Raw genomic sequence first — 20,703 nt, forward strand, 5'->3', positions numbered from 1 at the left:
CATCTGTCAGGTTTTGTTTTCCTCTCCCACTGACACCTGGTCCTTCTCCTTCCTCATCCTAGTGCAATAAAAGCATGAGATGAGAGAAATCCTGCCAAGTGCAAGCACAGACAGCAATACAAATTTGACAGAAGGCTCGACTGTTGCCCACTGAATCACAACTAGAAAAAAAACTGGAGTTGGGATTTAATACTTGCTGCCAGTGATTTCCCAGTTTTTCTGCATATGGGTGGGGCTTAGTTCTCAATACAGAGACCCTTGAGCTCAAACGAAGGCGGCCCCCAACTCAGAAGCAAGCCGTTCACCTTGCATAGTTCAACTGTATGACTTAGACATTTTAAGCACTCTTCCCATGACACTGTATACTTTCACTCCAAATGCATTAGTTAGGAGGGGGACATAGTGGAGCTTATGTCCCACTCATCAGCACAGCTGTAGTTTGTCACCTCACTCCCAGTAAAAATAGTAGCTCCCACCAGTCCCTTAGTGCAGAACTCTGTTGCTTCTGAGCCTGACTTGGATTCTTCCTTCTGTACCCTCGTTTTCCATACCATCAGGCTAGGTCCCTTGGTCCCTCCTGCCATGATGTCAGTCCCATGCATCAGGGCACTGATTTCTAGGGAGGGGTCAAGCTCCCCAACCCCCCCACTACCAGGGTAACCATCTCCCATGCCCATAACATAGGTTGGACTCAGGGGCGGACTGACCATTGGGCCACTCGGGCACTGCCTGAGGGCCCGAGCCACTAGGGGGCCCCATCAGGGTTGGCAGCCTCAGTAAAACCAGGGACAGTATGTAAAAATCTGTGTTTTTTTACATCTGTCTCTGAAATGTCCCTTACCGACATCCTTTTGGTCTAAAAATCCCAAGATTATAGCTGCCCCACCTCTCCAGTACCTTCTCAGCCAATAGAAACATGTCTATGTATACTGTGTGTACATGTATGTGTATACTGTGTGATTGTATGCTGTGTATGTGTATACTGTGTGGCATCATAATTTTGGATTGCCTGGGGGCCCCATAATCTCCTATTGCCCGGGGGCCCCATGAGTTGTCAGTCCACCCCTGGTTGGACTTGATGTACTTGTGTACATAGGTTGGACTTGATGGTCTTTTTTTTAACCTCACCTACTATTTAACTATGTAACTATATGCTAGGTACCAACCTTATACTGGCTGGTTGCTATAGCATTCACGTCACTGCACTCGTTACCTGTAGCAATGGCAATATTGCCGCCCCCTCCACCAACCTTGCTGTGAATTTAACCCTTGCATGGTGGCCTTCTTACATCTCCTCTTTATCCCTTTTGTACAAGCCCTGATCAAGATATGCCCTGCATGCACTCCTTTGTATAAAGAACGTCAGACCAAGCATTGAGACAGTTAAAGGAACTTTTTACTGAAAAACTTTGCAGCAAGTACAGGCATTTCAACATAGTTTCTTACAGGTAATCTATGGCATACGCTCTCTCCTCTACTACCCCAGGTTGCCAGTCCATACCTCTTAGTGCGATAAAGTCCATTGAGTCAGAAAGTCCACTTTATCTTCCCCTACTCCTGCCTGGGTGCCCACAAAGTGGGTTGTTCTTTTTGAGAGTGTCGGCTACATAAGTCCATAGCCCAGCTTACTCTCTTTTCTATGTGTTCCAGCTGGCCTCAGAGCAGGGTCCTCCCCCATTTTGTAGCAACCCTGGGTAGAGAGCAGAAAAACACAGAGCCAATGATAACTCTTTACTCAGCCTGTGGCGGCCTGCTAGCTGAAGCACAATATACATATCCCAAAGTAACAATGAGTCAGCAATAAACAATGGTTTATCAAAATTACAAAACATTGTTTTATTTTGCCCCACACTGTAAGCAGCACCCTACAACAGTCAAGCTTTTGAACATCTCTTTCTGCCAGAGTCTGGTGTCCAGGCTGCAGACAACATGACAGGTCCATGGCATCTAATTCTCATTTAGGGTTAATATCACACAAGTGATTCTGTCACGGGTGACATTTCACAAGTTACAGGATTAATAACTTATCACACACCACTGTTCTTTAGTAGTTGGGAAAGCGAGTAGCCACTCTCTTGCTAGAGAGGGAGATTCAGCAGGCTTGTAGACCAGCAAGGCAGCGATTCCATTGAAGTAGAACAAGGGCAGAACATACAGGCTAGAGAACAAGGGTTCTGTGGAAACCCAGGCTTCCTCCAGAGGTTGCTAAATGACCCCTCCATTTAATAGTGACTGCCTAGTTTCAGGGCCCAATGCCACTTGGCTAAGCCAGCTGCATGACACTAAATATCTTTATAACTGTCTGTAAGGGGCATTCTTCCCACTGTTCACCAATGTAAGGGGCATGTGTCTACTGACACCCAATGAATTAGTATTAGCAAAGGTTCTCTGAGACCTGAAAATTACGTCAAGGGTTCAGCTGGGGTAAAAAGGTTGAGAAAGGCTGCTCTGCTAGTTGATTCTGTTGCTGGTGATTTTTTGCCAGCAGCAGAATTGCCCATGTGACATCAGCCTTAGGTCTACTTAGTTTTATTTACTTTTAAACGTGTGTGTGTATATGTCAATATCTTCATTTAGTACTTTTGGAATTATTGAAACATTGGAATTCCCCTATAACATTATTTTCAGAATATGTCAAGGTCAAGCCTTTCAGTAACTCCCAACATTTACTTTGCTGACTTTAGATTGATTTTTAGGTGATGGATGGCAGTATCCAGCGGGATTTGGCAGTCTATGGGACAGTGCTGCTGTCCCTAGTACATTTTATCATTACAAGGATCAGAGGACTCTGCAGTTTTGCAAACTCATGATGTGAAGTAGAGGTGGTACACGTGTGATCCGAGGACTTTGTGTGACTCTCAGAGATTGCAATCTCTGCTCGGCATGTCACTCAGTCCCGGTGTTAAATAACCATTACACAGATGTCATATCCACTGACCTGACAAAACCAATCTACAGACACTTTTATTGAGAGATAAATGTGTTCCCGTTAGGTGCAATAGAGTATGTGTGTTATACAAGTGATCATATATTCCCCAGTTATTGATACCTTTAAATATTTCAAAGAATTGTAGTACTGACTATTTTTTTAAATACTTGCCTTTAAATTAGATGTAATCCATAAATGAATGATATTTAATTTACTAAAGTGCTGGGTATCATAAACAACTGCCTTTTATGCATATTTACATTGGTCCAGCTTACACAAGGTGGAGAAGAGGAGTGGTGATGTCATGATCTCCTCCACATCCAATTTTAGAACACCTTGTATTCATTGAATAAAATACAAGGCTTTCTCTGAATGCAGTTGGGAAAGTGGCTTGGCACAGGACTTTAAAGATCACTGCATTACTGCACAGCTGTGGAAGGGATCTACATCTAGGGCTAGCCAAGGGACCTTAAAGTATAAAGTCAGACCTAGGCCAGTGAAAAAATGTTACACTACAAATAGTATAAAGTAAGGGAGGTAAACCCTGCTTAGTACAGCATACCCGTAGCTAGGACAATCCCTTTATTTAGACCTGACTGGTAGTATAGGTGATTAAGTCACACACTAACCTGGGCAGAGTTAAAGTATATTAAAAACCCAAAAACAAACATGTAATATATTTTAGCCTAACAGTCCTTAAGTGTGGTGGCCCCATTATTACTTTTTCCCTTTTTTTTTTTACCTGGTGATCCGGCCAATAACACCTGTTTTAAAGTGGTTAGGCTCATACCTCCACTGTACCAATGGAAGTGCAACATAGCCACCCTTGGACAGCAGCATCCTGTCAAACATCAACCTGTGGAGAGGGTAGTGTTAGATGGCCAAGTAGATTTGGATATACTTTATATTGTAAGTAACTAACAAATTAAAAATGAATGAATGTCAGCTAAGCGTTTTTAAGCAGGTACAGCATGTTTTTTGTTCTACTTTTAGTGTCACAAGTGGCTATAAAACTCCAAACTGGCGGTTGGCAACCCATCGATCATGATCTACCCGCCGCACTGAGCCATTCTTCTTGCCAGAAACCATGACAATATGAAAAACTGTTTTGTTAAAGTTAGCAATAAACACAAAATACTGATGTGCAGCTATCCTGTGGACCATGTGGATGGAAAGTTTGTCTACAAAGAAATAGCTATGATTGAAATGTATTTAGAAGGTCAAGGTCTAAATGATGGACAACATACCAGTACGTGTGACCTGACCCATAGGTGTTTGTTTTTTAAAGTGTTTTTTCCACACTCTGCTTATCATCAAGGTTGACATAGATGTGCTACATCTAAAAACAGCCAGGGCATTTGCAATGCATGGATTCTGTACTTCACCCCCTGTGTGTGCGTGTGTCATTGCTCGTAAAGTAAGAATTATTGCAGAACAGGTTGCACAAACTGGAATTTTGCACAAAAGGTAAGCAAAGTTTATTCAACTTTTCAGTCTGTTTCTTTTTCTCCTTTTTTACAACATTTAGTTGATCAGTAATCAGACTAACACCATACTAGTTCATGGTAATAGACAAAATGTGTCCAGTTTTAGGCTTAAGGAAGTGCAAATTTACATGCAGAGTAGCATTGTGGAATTCTCTAAGCATTTTTATTTAGATTAGTTATTAGCAGATTCATTGTAATTTTAAATGAGACATTAATCTGGACTGATTTTTGAAATATTGGATAACTATGGACATTGGACAAGGTAAACCTCTTGAACTTTCAGTGGACTTTCACATGATGAATGCTATGAAATTTACTTGAATCCGGAAATGACTGGATTAGACAGTAAGTGTGTTTGATGCTCAAACATTTTCTTTAATATTTGTTGATCCTTGGTGCCATAATCATGTCTGTTGGCTTATAGATTGGGGTGATTAGTTTAAAAGGAGCAAAGGTATGCGGTGACAGAATACCAAACACTAAACCTTTAGTTTGGTCTTCAACACACATTATCTAATAAGTCTGCATTTTTCAAGTACAGGTGTCCATAGTGTTAGTCTAATCTCAGTGGAAAATTATTTTATTTAGTTTGAAAAATTTCATCTGTCCAATTAATCCTTCCCCATAATTCAATTGGTGAAAGTGTCTGTAAAGGTCACAGAGTGGCTTTAGTAAAGTAGTTGTCTTCTGGCCCAACAATAATTGGCCATCCTGGTTATTTCATACCTGTGGGACATTTAAAGAGAACCTGTCTTGCCCTATAGGCAGGTGACATAAGACATTTTTTCTTATCTTTATTAACTAGAAAACCCTTCTCTATGTGCCCACCTTTAAAGCTAGTTTCACTTTGTTACTATGGACAGGACTTCCAAAATTTTAGGACTAAGACCCATTCTTTGGCCACTGCCCATTTCAATGAATTTGCCAGTTTTGGCCACTGAGACACTCACATTTGGCAGGGGTGACAGATGTCTCAAAGTCAGGAAAGTCAAGCTCATAGTAACATGATGGAACCAAGATCAAAAATAATAGGTATTAGTAAGGACCTTGTAAAGGTCTTAGGAGTTCTACAAAAATATAAAAAAAAGTATAAGTAAAAAGTTTATAGTGGCTGACAGGCCTGCTTTAGGTTTTCTGCCAGATCAGTGTGTGGTTCAAATAGCTGATCAGTTTAGAGGAAAATGTTTTTCTATATGTTTATGTATGTTTCCTTAACTTAGTTGGATCTTTAAAACCAGAATATGCAGGTAGTCAATCACCACTATGATCTACTAAAAAAAAATATTTTTTTAAATTGAAAGTACACGCTTCATGGCAGATATATGGTCTCCTTATGAAATCCTAGTTGCCTGGTTTCAAGCCTTCTGAGTCACACACCTGAACCATGCAACAACACTCAGCTATTGACAAGCAGCCAATACTCAGAGTTAACATGTTCAGATCAGGTTGGCAGTGGTAGCCCACATATTTCTATCATGACAGGTGCACTTTAACATTCATTCATATCATTTAAAAGGAAACTTTACAAAAAACTAACATTCCAAATTTAGACAGTTGTTGCCAGGTTGAACCATACATTTGTTGCCTAAATTATGCACTGGACTTTTGGTGGAGAAAATAGCTGTATATGAGTTCTAAGCTTTACCTGCCGTCATTGGCCATTTTTAGATGTTTAATTTAGTCTTACACTTACATTTTTTACATTCGGTTATATAAAGTGCACAAGGAGCGCTGAGACTCCTTTTTCAGTAGATGGAAAGCGGAAAGAGGCTGACTCAATTTTATGTAGCCTGTTGCACTAAACGTTCTAGGCATTTTATTGTGATAATCGCAATTTAGTTTCCAATATTTCATTGAAGGGTATAAGCAAATCAGCTTGAACATCTTGTTCCCCATGCAGAGAGCTACAATGTTTGCCCATTATAACACTATATTGAAAAACGAATTCTGAAAGGATTTTGTTAGGTTTTAAATACCCACAGCAAAAGTTAAATGTTACCAATATACTAATTGGTGAAAGGTCTTTCTGTCTCTGACTCACCTTTTTTTGACAGGGGGCGATAGCCTAAGAGCCAAATAGTTCCAACCTGGCTCACAAGTCAGACAGCCTCACTGTTATCCAATAAAAAGGTGCAAGATACAAAAATGCCTTTGTACATTTGTGTTAATTGGCGAAGGCTTCATTCTAGCCAGCTGCTGCCTAAAGACTATGGCCTAAATGTAGTTGAGGAGGAGGCTGATCTACTTCAGCACATATGAAACCTGGACAATACTGTTGTAAATTTTTATAAGACTTTGGATAAAGAGCAGTCTGAACATTGAACTAAATAATGCTATGCTTTAAACCAGGGGTCTCAAACTGGCGGCCCTCCAGCTGTTGCAGAACTACAATTCCCATGAGGCATTGCAAGACTGACAGTTACAAGCATGACTCCCATTGGCAGAGGCATGATAGGACTTGTAGTTCCGCAACAGCTGGAGGGCCACCAGTTTGAAACCCCTGCTTTAAACTGACCCTTGAAATACATAATAATAATGAAATTAGAATTTACCTTTGAAGTTCTTGTTTTCTTTATATCTTCTGGCTGACCTGGGGTATCCCAGTTGGTCTTCTTGAGTTTACAAGGTTCCTCTTATGGCAAAAGAAGAAGAGACTGGTGAGTTCATTATTGCGGTTGGACAGGCCAGCTAAGGCTGGAGGCAAATGTGGCCTATAAGCTTGTTAAAGTGGGTGGGGCTAAATAACAGAGGTGCAATTCGTGGCAAAGGTAATTTTTTCTTCTTTATATTCAGCAGATTTACTGATTGGTTAATCTTACTTCTACATCTGATCATTACTTATGCAACAAAATATAACAATGTGAATTGGCAATCACTAAGTTTTTGCCATTAGGAAATGCAAAATATTAGGGAGCTTATGTATAAAAATATGTGTTAAAAAGAAAATGTCTTGCTGCCCATAGCAATCATTGAGCTTTTAACAGTAAATTGTACAAGTCATGCTTTTCTAATGGTTGCTGAACACTAAAATACATTTTTTTTTTAACCAAAATAAAGTTTATTGAGCATACAAGTCAATACAGTATGTTACACTTTCAACAACCGGTGCAACCAGCATCAACCAGCATTAGAGAAAATATACACGTTTCGTCTGACATACTTAGCAAAATGTACCGTCTGCACAATACAGTCCCGATATACAAGAAAGTAAGTAAATAGGTACTCCCGGGAATCCCATGCCCTCGGTGTCAATAGTAGTGGGAAACATACCCCGCACCTCCACCCGAATGGAACAGCAGCCCTAGCCCGTACAACTATGGGAGTTCTCTATCCACCATTAAAATACATTTACTTGTTAGCACACTTTTCCTAAATAAGACATAACGTGAGTGTTCAGATTTTGCATTCTATAGTTGCTGAATTAAACTTAAATATAATTAGGAGCATCTTTGCATAGTCCAGTGCCCCAAGTAATAGTAGAGCAGAGATTTAATAAATGATGCATCAAAGCTACCTTGGCATTGCAAAAAATCATTGCTTGATGTAGGAACAGCTTACAGCTTCAACATACTATATAATATATATATATATATATATATATATATATATATATATATATATACACATACAGGATACCCCACTTTTAAGTACACAATGGGGTTTATTTACTAAAGCTGTAAAGTGCAAAATTAGGCTCACTTCTGCATAGAAACCAATGAGTTTCCAGGTTTTATTACCATTACCAAAGCTTAATTGAACAAGGTTCAAGGTTAGAAGCCAAGGTTAGAAGCTCATTGGTTTCTATGCAGAAGTGAGCCTGATTTTGCACTTCCCAGCTTTAGTAAATAAACCCCATTGTGTACTTAAAAGTGGGGTATGCCTGTATATATATACACACACTCACTGGCCACTTTCTTAGGTACACCTGTCCAATGGTATCTAGATGTGGGGAAGACAACTTGCTGGAGATTAAACCGAGCATCAGAATTGGGAAAAAATAGGATTTAAGTGACTTTGAATGTGGCTTGGCTGTTGGTGCCAGACAGGCTGGTCTGAGTATTTAATAAATGGCTGATCTACTGGGATTTTCACGCACAGCCATTTCTAGGGTTTACAGAGAATGATCCAAAAAAGAGAAAAAAATCTAGTCTGTGGCAGTTGTGTGGACGAAAATGCCTTGTTGATGTCAGAGGAGAATAGACAGACTGGTTCAAGATGATAGAAAGGCAACAGTAACTCAAATAACCACTTGTTACAACCAAGGTATGCAGAATATCATCTCTGAATGCACAACACAATTTACAATTTGCACAGGCTCACCAAAACTGAACAATAGAAGATTGGAAAAACATTGCTGATCTGATAAGTCTTGGTTTCAGCTGCGACATTCAGATGGTAGGGTCAGAATTTGGCATAAACTTCATTAAATCATGGATCCATTCTGCCTTGTATCAACGGTTTAAGCTGGTGTTGGTGGTGTAATGGTGTGGGAGATATTTTCTCGGTACACTTTTTTGTTTAAACACCATGGCCTACCTGAGTGTTTGTTGCTGACCATGTCCATCCCTTTATGACTGCAGTGTACCCTTCTGATGGCTACTTCCAGCAGGATAATGCACCATGTCACAAAGCTCAAATCATCTCACCACTGGTTTCTTGAACATGACAATGAGTTCACTGTACTCCAATAGCCTCCGCAGTCACCAGATATCAATCCAATAGAACACCTTTGGGATATGGTAGAACGGGAGATTCGCATCATGGATGTGCAGCCAACAAATCTGCAGCAACTGCGTGATGCTATCATTTCAGTTCTGAAGGAAAAAGGGGGTCCAACCCAGTAGTAGCAAGGTGTACCTAATAAAGTGGCCGGTGAGTGTCTATATACATAGATAGATATACAGATAGATAGATAGATAGATAGATAGATAGATAGATAGATAGATAGATAGATAGATAGATAGATAGATAGATAGTGCACCATAAAAAAAATGTAATTTGACATAATTTAAAAATTTTAGTTGTACAGGTTTTTTTTTTATTACCATTGGTTATTACGGCATTGCTAGTTTAAATAATTTAATCATTTTAGGTTACACACTTTTATCCTAATAGTGCTTTTCCACATCTACATAGTGGGCCATAAGAGCTCTTGGGAATAACACTGTAGACTACAATGTACTTGTACTTGTGCTTGTGCTTTACAAGTGAATAATCTTTGAAAGGTTTCATTTTCTGTCAAGTGACTGCCCTCTAGATGTTAAAAACAAAACTGGAGCATTTTCTTCTCACTTTGAATTTTAACCATATTTAAACTGTATGTTATATCAGAGAAGTAAAGTTAAGAAAAAAAAAGGAAAATACATTGCCATTTTTATGTTCTACTATGTCAAAATAGATTTTAAGTTCTACTATCCAAGATCATTTGATGAAACCAGTTGTAGAGTTTTGTGGAATAAGAGATTTTGGAATAATAATCCATTTTGTCTAGTACTTAATATAGAATAGTAAAAATGCTAAATTTCCAAGACAAGATAAAGCAAAAAAAATAAATAAATAAATAATAAAAAAAAAAAATATATATATATATATATATATATATATATATATATATATATATATATATATATATATATATATATATATATATATATATATATATATATATATGAAAACATGTTATGTTATATGTACACATAAAAAAGCATACATCCATATAAAATTACATTTTTTTTTTTTTTTATCTTTCTATATATTAGTTTTATTTGACAATAAGAACTTTATAATAATAGTGGCTATAATCTGAATTAAGTTTTTACATTTTAAAATATTTTATAAAAATGTATATCTTACGTTGATGCATTTTTGTTTATATAATAGTTTTAAAGAAGCTATACTATTTTTGTGTAAATTAATATTCATTTTATAGAAACTTCAAATATTTTATTAAAAATAATTTAGTAAGAAAAGATAACATTTATTTGGTAATAACATTATAAAACTGGATATAATAGGAATAAAACCTGATTGTGAAGTAACAAAGAGTAATAAAAAAAAGTAACACTGATCTTTATTCCCCAAGGGCATACACGTGAATTCCCTTTCCTTAAGTATTTTATGTCTCAGGGCTCTCTTAAATTTCTGCTGTTAAGACAAAAAAAAGGATGTTCTTAATAAGCTTTTCCTGTGTGATGTCACAGAGTTGTTAGCCTTTATATATAGTGCAAAAAAGTTGGGAAGCATCTGAATCTCAGAGCAAGAGGACAGAAGACAGATCAGATTTCACTAGCATCTCCCCCAAGCAAGACAAAAAAAGAGGCATGTCCAGCACCAGACTAGGCAATAGGTTGGGGCTTTTCATATTTGCCCTGTCTAGTCTAAAGGTCAGTCTTGCCTTTCCTAATTCCTCTCCAGTAATCAATTCCGGATGGGGGACTCCAGACAGACTGATGCACCTGTACACAGCGACAGAATGGAACAGCTTCCACCTGCAGATCAATCACGATGGGCGAATTGATGGCTCCCCACATCAAACCATTTACAGTAAGTTTTATTATGACAAAATTTGTGACGTGGAAAAAATTGTGACCGAACAATTGCAGTCATTTTCATAAGAGACAATATCATAAATTTTAAGAAAACCAGTAATGTAAAAATATGTAGGCTGCCAATAATGACCACTCCTGACAATGCTGTTTGACTGGCTGTCGTAACTGCTGCTCCGGTTTTGCTACATTGGGGTTAATTTCCTGAAAGAAAATAGGCTGTGCACATTGCAAAGACATTTTCTCTTAGCTTGATAAATGAAGTGAAGACCTGCTGACTTTCAACATCCAATTGTGTGCAAGCAAAAGCTGTTTTTTTGTATTCTCCTTTCATACGATTGGGTATTCTTTGCATTCAACAAATCCACTTAGTAGCTAAGTGAAAATTCCCTTGCAAACTGAAAGTTCCCTTGCAAAGTGAACAGCCTTTTTTCCCTTTAGTAAATCAATTAAAAAATCATCAATAAATCAATACAAAGATTTGAAATTTAGATTTTTCTCTGACTTTCTCATTTGTCGTATGTGTGTTCTGTGACTCTGCAGTACTGAAGCTCAAGACAGCATTTTTAGAAGGAGCCCAGCCTTGGCAACACAAATATTTTTCTCCAGTGAAAGCTGAAATTTATTGCAAAACTGAAGACCAAAAAAGTTAAAAAAAAGTTTAATTTTTTTTTTACAACTTTAAAACAGTAACCAAGCAATTACAATTTTGATATTTTAAGGTAGTTTAGAGCTTCAATTTTATAAACTGTTTTTATTACCTGTTCTATTGAATTAAGGTTGTAGAGAATCATCAAGCATTAATTTATGATGATTGAGCTCATTGAAACTATAGTCGTTTCAATAATTTAATGAAGTGGAAAGGATATATATTTATTTTAAGTTTCTCTGCCCATGATTGGGTATTAAAATGGAACACCGGCATACTGGACTAAATAAAATATGTACTCCAAATAAACCCCACTGAGCCCAAAGGGAGATTTTGCATGTTGCATGTAAATCTCTGGAATACTGTGTCTATGTGAATTTACATATTTAACTGAACACTGTAAATCCCATGGTCAGTTATAGATACTTATAGTAAGAAGGAGAATATAAATAATAAATACACAAAATATTAAGTACATTGGATACATGGTTGAAAATCCTGTGCAAGAATATATGATAATATAGAATGTTGTTTACAAAGTTTAATATGTCTCTGCAATGTTTTAAAAAATATAATTAAAATAAAAAGTCAATGAGGTTGATTTTTAAAGGAGTTAGTTGATTATCTAATCATCTTTGTAGGGAAACAAAAAATTAACTAAAAGACCTGAAAATTTAAAGGAAGTCTTGAACAATAATTTTAAAGCACGTGAGGCTCAGAACATGGTAGTTTAAAAATCAACTACTTAACAAAAGAAATGTTTGTTAATATTGGAAAGCACAACTACAAAAAATATTTAAAAAATACTTTAAATTGTACCAGAAAATAAGATTTTCTTTCTTTCTTTTATCATGACTTCTTTTCTCCTTAAGGTGCATTAATGATTAAATCAGAATCTGCTGGTAAAGTTGTCATCACTGGTGTCAAAAGTGGCCGATACTTATGTATGGACAGTTTCGGAAATGCTTTTGGATCAGTAAGTATTAAAGCAATAGTCATATACTATAAAATGGACCATGCTTCAATGCTAACCATATAGACACAATGATTTTTTAATTGTCTTTTATTTTATGGAAGAAAATATGTTATAAGCATTGTTACAGCACCATGGACAGTTGCTGTAATTATATAAACAACAGTTGGTAGGTAACTTCAGTACCGCAAAAATAAGTCCAGCCAACACAGCCTTCATGGCATATATATCGTAACTTGATGACAGGAATATTATTCATTAAAACCCTCAATCAGCTCTGGACCAGGTTCTAGCAGTTTAGAGTATAAATATATATAGGTTACATTCTAATATTCTTGTGAACAAAAGTTTAGAAATGTAACCATTTAGATTGCCTGGTCTCATGCATTTTCTTACCAACCATACTGCTTGATTAATGATTAAAAATAATTAGACTTCTGTACTTGCAATGGGAAAGTTTAAATACATTTTCCTACACACATATCAACAATTCCCATATTATGGAGACTATCACGACATCTCTTACCATCAGAATCCAAAAAAACAGCCATGACTAACATGGCTTAGACCACAAAGAAGGGGCAGAGTATGATGGTCATCTTTCCCCATCCCCTTCTTCTGTCAAGCTTAAATACATCAGCTAGAGCAGTGGTTCTCAACCCTGTCCTCAAGTACCCTCAACAGGCCATGTTTTGGGAATTTCTCTTAGATAAAATAACTGTCCAAAATACCAAACCATTGGCTCTGATTTAAAGCACATGTGCAAGATAAAGAAAAACCTGCAAACATGTCCTGTTGGGGGTACTTGAGGACAGGGTTGAGAACCACTGAGCTACAGGAATGAAAGAGGGAAGGATACATATTCAGATACAAGCTGAGCACCTAATTATAAGGAGCCAAATTCCAGCATGAAGGTTTGTTCTGGAGCTATTTATAATTAATTCTGCTGTGAGTGAATAAGGGGCTAATAAGGACTCATTAATGACAGCCTGTTGGTCTATTGCTTGGATTGATGGGGTGTGTACGTAATGTGATGGGTGTATGTATTTAGTATATTAGATTGTATGGTGGGGTATCTTCTCTGTACATTGTGCTGTATATGACATATTTCAGAGTATCCCATTCTGTATCCTGTGCAGCACATTTAGGGCTGCTGTTAGAAACCGCAGGGCACCGTACAGCCTACACCCCCCCCCCCCCCCCCAAATATCAAAAAGATATTTTCATTAAAAATAAAATAACATAACTTTAACATAACTAAATCCCTGCTAAATGTAGAAGATACAATTGTATTGAGTTAATAAATAAAGATCTGTGTTGTTTCCGATATGAATGAAGGAAGGAAATACTTAACAGCCCCTTCCCTCACGCCCAATCCTGAACACCCCCACCCCTGTGATTCCGCAGCAGCCAATAGGAGAGTTAAGCTGGCAGTGCTGGAAGGGCACACAGCAGGGGGAATCAGATGAGGACAGGACAGAGAAGATGATGAGTCTGGCAGGGGGTGCAATTACAGGATGCCATGTGTGCCTTTCCCTGCAGCAGCTGAAAGCAGGCTGGAGGGGAAGGGGGAAAAACTATCTTTCACCTGCTGCAGGGAGAGTCACAAAGGGCATTGTTCCTGGTATTGCCCCCCACCGCACTGATCAGCTTCCTGGTCTTGCCCACATATGATTCCCCCTGCTGCAAGGGCCCCCCCTGTGTGCCCAAGCCTTATACAGGAGGACTGGTGGTATGCCCTTATCAACGGCCCTGAGCACATTATATATTCCACACTGCTCCACTCTTCGTGCTGGGCTGTTCATTTTTTTATTGCTTATTATCACTCTTACCATATTATTAGTCAGAAGTTATTTGTACCACTGGGACTTTCACATTATTTAACAAATGGCCAAACTTTTTTTTTTTTGATTAAAAAGTATTTTAAAAGAAAGTATTGTTAGTATTGGAAAGTCTCTTCATAGCCACCTTCAAATCCCTTGCCAATGCTCAGATAGGGAAGGGTAGTAATGAGCTCTGCAGAAGTGCACGTGTCAGCAAAAAACATGCTGGCAGCTAAATATATATAGCTAAATATATTGTCCAATCAGCAAGCTGGAGATATGTCAGATTACTGCAGCAGGTGCAATGAATGTCCCAGACCTGGTTATGCTTTGTAGTAGGGGTGGGTAGATTGCAACCAACCACCCAGTACTATAAATTCTTTGCCAGGTAAACAGTCCACATGTTTGTATTTCAGGGTCATCCTTATCTGTTTGCCTGTTTGCCTGAAGTTCAGCCTTTAAGGGTATTTTTTAGAGATAATCATTATCTGAATTTCTAATAGGAATTAAATTACTTTGTAGAAAGCTTAACATAATCAAAAGATATATCCAGATAAATAAACCCGATTGATATTAATTGATGTGTACTGTTTACCAGCACTACTTCAGCTACGACGACTGCGTATTCAAGCATGAAACTTTGGAGAATCGTCATGATGTCTACCATTCCCCAAAACACAACTATCTGCTGAGCCTCAAAAAGCCAAAACAGTTTTTCCGCCCAGGAATGGACTTGCCACCTTATTCTCAGTTTTTATCCATGGAGAACACGATTCCTATTACCCGATTTATCACTCCCGAACCAGTCCGACACACCAGAAGTGCTGAGCTATATCCCGACCCCTGGAGTATTGGTCGAGAAAAGAAGACAACCCTGAATTTTCCAACACCAAAGAATGAACAAGACGTCAGGGCGCATTTCAATCAAGAACCAGTAAGACATAATCAACATGACAAGGTGGACCCCGATGACCCAATAGGTGTCATCAACACTAGGAAGGGCCACCCACGTCAGCCTTACAAAAAAAGATAATATCTTTTCCAGCACAAGACCTTCAACCTGTTTCTGAATAAACGACAACTTGGAGTAAGTATGTAACAGGTTATACTTTGCAGACTGAATATGTCATTAGGGTGCATAAAAGTGACAAAAGTTATCCTCTTAAGTCGTTTTCCTGTTTGTAAATTTAAACAGATCTGAAGTGTCTTCATCCTCCGACACTGGGCTTTGCACAGGCAGACAGAAGTGTCAGAGATTGAAGATAACTTCTGAACTTCAGTAAGTGCTACATTCATGCATTCTAGAGGCATATTGAGTCTGCAAAGTGTAACCTGTTGTCAGGGTCACTTTAGTCAATACCTGCATTAGGTACTATAGTTTAGGAAAAAGTAAAGAGACTAGGTCTGATTGAAGAAGCCATTCTCTGACTCAAATGTCACAAACTAGACTTATAGACGTAACTTCACTGCCACAAATCTAGCCTCCTTTAAACGAGCCAGGGAATGGCTATCTTCATTAGAGTCTAATTGCAGTTTGGCTTAGAAGCAAAGATCTTAAAAAAATAAAATAAATATATATATTTATTTCAAGGTGGGACACCTCTGCCATGTCTTTCACTTACTTTAGAGATTCACATCCAATGTGGTACTTCCATCAGATATGTATCAAACAAAAAATTGGAGATGCAATCTCAGTTTCTGTTCAAAATTTTTTACTTCAATCTTCATGCATATACAAGATTGCACAATTTTGGACAGGAACTCTGTCCTTCATCAACTTGCAAGTTGAAGGATAGAGTTCCTGTCTGAAACTGTGCAGTCTTGTATATGCATGAAGATTGAACTAAAATTCTTTTGAACAGAAACTGAAACTGCATCTTCAATTTTTGGTTTATATATATATATATATATATATATTCATTGGATGGTAAAACGACCAAAGCACTTTGTTACTTTCTGTGCCTTGTAGGTAAAATAGGGGGATAAAAAGGAAAAAAGTAGAATGTAGTGCAACATGCCAGGCTAGGAAGTAAACATTTTGCATTTTATCCATAAGGCACACTGAAAAAGAAAATGATTTTCAAATAATAAAATAAGACCTATACTAGTGAAAGCAAAGATATGTTAATATTTTTGCTTTAAAGCAAACCTGTCCTTTTACCATGCAAGGCAGCAACAGGCTCAATTAAACATGGCCACATCAACAGCACATAATCAACTTCTCTTTGCTCCAGGCCTGCTATGTTTTGCCAATAGGACCAAAGAAAAATATACAGTACTTCTGGGTATAGAAGCCTGTGGCTGGCATTGGTCAGCTGACTAGCCACCAGAAGAAACACAACTTCTTTTACCTTTCAAAGCTAAAATATTTAAAATCTCAGCTACTACATACTAATTTTGTGCAGCAGAACTGTTAGTCAACCTTTGCTTTCATTTCTTAGTATGGCTCCACTTTAAAAGAAACGAGTAGTGAGGAAAAAATATATATAGGCTACCATTGTTGACCTTTCCGGAAAGTGCTAGGTGCCCGGCAGTCATGCTGGCTCTGGCTTCAGTACTTTCTGAGCCATTGACCCAAAAGTATGCAGATCAAGAAATCTGACTTTGAACTGGCGTTACTTTCTGCATGTTTGTTTTGGGCAAGTGACCCATAAAGTATTATTCAGAGGGAAATTAAAATGGCAGCCTCCATGTTTCTCTACCAATAGGCTTCCTTTAAGGTGTATGCATAGAGAAAACTTTTTTCCTTTTCTTTTCTTTTTTTTTTTTTTTTTTTAATTATGGATAGTGTGGTGACGAATTATAACCTGTTACATTTTTATTGTCCTCTGTGTTCCTGCAAGGTAGTTTTACTTTGTCTGTTTGTCCAGGTAACAACTGTCACCAAGACAGAAAGCTTTTAGAAAACCAAACTGTAGAGTTGTCTGTGGGACAAGAGATAGGAGTAAATCTTCCATTGGGGATACCTGTCCAGTGACGACTCTCTAAGCCCCTGTACACATGGTCGGACATTCTGCCAACCAAATCCGTCGGATTTTGTTCGTCGGATTTTGCCCGTCGGATCTTGTCCAAAACTGTTGCATACACACGGTCGGACTACGTTGTCGAAAAATCCGATCATTCAGAACGTGATGACGTAATTTCGTTACGATGTAACTAGTAGCCAATAGCTTTGAAGTAGGAATTTGATCTGAGCATGCGTGGCACTTGGTCCGATCAAAATTCTCTACACATGATCGGAGTATATCCGATCAAACCAGTTGGTCGGAAAATATTTCCAACATGTTGGAAAATTGGGTCCGACGGAGATTCGGACGGAATCAGTCCGATGCATACCACACACAGTCGGATTATCTGACGACACGGTCCGATAAGACGCATTCCGACGGATTCTCTGACCCTGTGTACAAGGCTTAAGAGGGGAACCCATATACTGTAGAGATTTTTTCTCACTTGCTGTGACATGTTCAGGACAGGAAGTGGAGAAAAATCACACCAAAGGAACACAGACAGGATTTTAACCTTCTCCTACTAAATTCAAATATAAAGGAAAGATTCTGGGCCATACATACACTGAAAAACGTTTTGGCAGAGATCTGGTATCACAAAACAGTTTAGATACATTATTTTCTATTCATGATTTGATGCATATACAGTGCAAAACCAAAAAAGACTGGTTTTGCTATCTACACAAAATAAATACCATATAGAGAATCTGAAATTGTGAAATCCATTGTTTAATAGAAGCAAATTGCATGTAAGAAAAATATTTGGGTGCTGCTTTTGGCTCTGCCTGATCCACTCAAAGGATCTTATGCATAACATTTCTGAAAGCAATAAAGGTATTTAAAAAAAGCAACAAATAAGATCCTTCTTTTCACTTACAACATAAAAGAAACTGAGTGGGTGAAAAGAACTGCTTTCTTTAAACATCTTTATACAAGAGTCCAAAAAATGGATGCCAATTGTTAGAAGTCAGCCCTCAGGCTACTCTTGGCTAGTGGGGGGGGGGGGGTTATTTTACTTTGGAACGTTGCACTAGTTTAAAATAAAGGACCACTAGGTTCTTTGTCGTTAACTCAAATGGTGTATTTATTTAATATTTATCTGTGAGTTTAGGAATGTATTATGGGACGAATGATTATGTCAGGTGAAGATGAAAATCTAAACTGTATATACATTTGTATTTAATCGAAAATGTTCAAAATGTATTTCCAAGGTTAGGGTTTTGGTGAAATTATTTTCAGAGGTCTTGCCCATTATACTTAGATTTGTCAATGGGTTCATAGAACTTAGGGAAATATTACCCAAAATGTAATATTAACCAAAACAACTTAATGTTGTCTTTAGGGCTAGATCACATCATAGTGCATGCAATAATGCCATGGTTGCTGCAGGGGTGAATGCCACTTGGAGCTGCCATTTTTATACCAACTGTTGTTGGTTGATAGACACTTGCCACACAGTGTCACTGGTTAATGGACACTGCAGGCCCACACAGCATCATTGGTTGCTTGGACACTGGTGTCCCAGGGTGCACAGCGCCATTGGTAGCTACGGTGCAGGCTAGATATTGGTTATTATGCACCCAACCAACCAATGATGCTGAGTGGCCCAGGGCTGACCATGCACAGGTATACATATCCCAGTCTCAGTGCTGCCCTGTGCCTCCATGAGTGCCTCCCCAATTGCCTTAATGGGCAGCATGACTAAAACTTACGTGCATGAACACCCCTGTTTTTATAGTGTGTTACCAGAACAGAGGGTAATCCACTGTATATAAGCACTGCAGTTAATTGGCATTAATTTCTAATTGCACGCCAGTACACAGTAAAAGCGAATGCACCTATCACTATGTACAGACACAAATGTGTACACAAGTGTGTTTCATTGCCAAAAATAATGTGTGTACTAAAAATTGTTGAGTGTTGAATTTTTGCACAGTGTGTTCCAAATTATCATAATTCATAGCAATGTGCTGGAGTGCAAAACATAAATATAGACATTGAAAAAAACATTGCAGTGTGTTTTAACAACACAGTGCAGTACACATGAAAACGCATCGCAATGTGTTTACGTTATGATAACATGCGCAGTGGGGTGTAATTGGGTCTTAATTGGCTGCCCTAATGTAGCATGCTTCAATGCATACCAACATTTGTCTTAATATGCATGCATTATGCTGTTAATAAGCCCTCATTGTCTGACCATCACCAGATGACAACCATCACAAATATCCACCAATGTACAATGTACAGGACCAAAGTATAACTAAAAGCTTTAACTTTTGTGTTTGCCTTTTGAAACAAGTGTGGGTGGTCTCCTGAGAAGTATTTCATTCCTCAATTGCCTCTTTTGTGATTGGCTCTCTAAGCTATCTATCAGGTGGGACAGCCAATCACTAGACGGTAACACAACTGTAATAAAGTGGTTGTGCAGCAATACCATCCTTGGTCCTTTTTCAAGAGGTGACATGGGTGAAAGCTACAAATATGTTTAAAAGCAACATTCTAAATATATTATTACCTTTTTATTTTTGATCAGATGTCTAAATTGAATGTGCAATCATATCAGTACTTTGTTTGTGTGAACTCTATTTTGTGGAGCAGCAGAAGCTCCTAATATTGATTGCAAATCAACATACTTTGCACTATTATATAATGTATGTATACATTTTTAACATCTGTGTTGTTTTATACTATCTGTGGGTTAAATTGGTGCCCAAGTGCCTTACAATGTTATATTAAGAATATTCTTGTGTCAAATTTACACAGTTTTATTGTTTTACTTTACATGACAAAATTAAAAGGGTTGTGACAGGCTGGATACACAACTTGGGTTTTATCCGACAATGAGGGTGAGCATGAAGGCCAGAGTGAACAGGCAGTATATAGGAGCCCTGGCAGATACATGAACATATTGTTTTTTACCAGCTTTTCCATACAACAGAACACTGCAGTTTGTTGAAGTGAGTTACAAGAGAAACAAACACAATAAACTAGTTACATGCTCACGAAGAGCTAGCAGTCGACTGTGAGGCTTTCCCCTATTCTCTGTTGATTGTATTACAGTCTATTATTGGATAGGAGGATTGGAGCCCAGTGGTTGACAAGGCTGGATACTCCCCAAAAAAAGATAAAAGAACTACTACTAAAATTAAAAAAAAAAATATTTTTGGCATTTAACAGTAACAGAACTGTAAAAAAAGTGGTTGTCTAGGACTAACATCCTTGCGCCTTTTTAAACCCATTAAAAACCCTATAATATTCTGCCAACAAAACCACAAGTCACATTAAT

At 37.9% G+C, this 20,703-nt stretch overlaps 1 protein-coding gene and 1 long non-coding RNA gene across 3 annotated transcripts; one reads left to right on the plus strand and one right to left on the minus strand.

The window, feature by feature from the left end:
* Positions 1-1,378: 1,378 nt before the first annotated feature.
* On the minus strand, positions 1,379-7,129 carry LOC143960184 (uncharacterized). Its single transcript, XR_013270275.1, has 3 exons — positions 6,969-7,129; positions 3,672-3,785; positions 1,379-1,690 (listed from the first exon to the last, which is right to left on the minus strand). It is a non-coding gene; the product is annotated as an uncharacterized LOC143960184 (long non-coding RNA).
* Positions 4,458-15,985, plus strand: FGF23 (fibroblast growth factor 23). Of its 2 annotated transcripts, XM_077468508.1 has the most exons (4): positions 4,458-4,761; positions 10,831-10,959; positions 12,483-12,586; positions 15,005-15,985. In XM_077468508.1, exons 1-4 carry the CDS (start codon positions 4,746-4,748, stop codon positions 15,437-15,439), a joined length of 684 nt encoding a protein of 227 aa, XP_077324634.1. In that variant the 5' UTR covers positions 4,458-4,745; the 3' UTR covers positions 15,440-15,985. The 2 variants fall into 2 exon arrangements, with proteins under 2 accessions (XP_077324634.1, XP_077324633.1); XM_077468507.1 differs by lacking the exon at positions 4,458-4,761 and having other exon boundaries at positions 10,397-10,959.
* Positions 15,986-20,703: the final 4,718 nt, after the last annotated feature.

This window comes from Lithobates pipiens, unplaced genomic scaffold (assembly GCF_037356315.1).
Source record: "Lithobates pipiens isolate NorthernLeopardFrog02 unplaced genomic scaffold, aLitPip1_a1.2 Scaffold_8, whole genome shotgun sequence".
Classification (NCBI taxonomy): domain Eukaryota; kingdom Metazoa; phylum Chordata; class Amphibia; order Anura; family Ranidae; genus Lithobates; species Lithobates pipiens.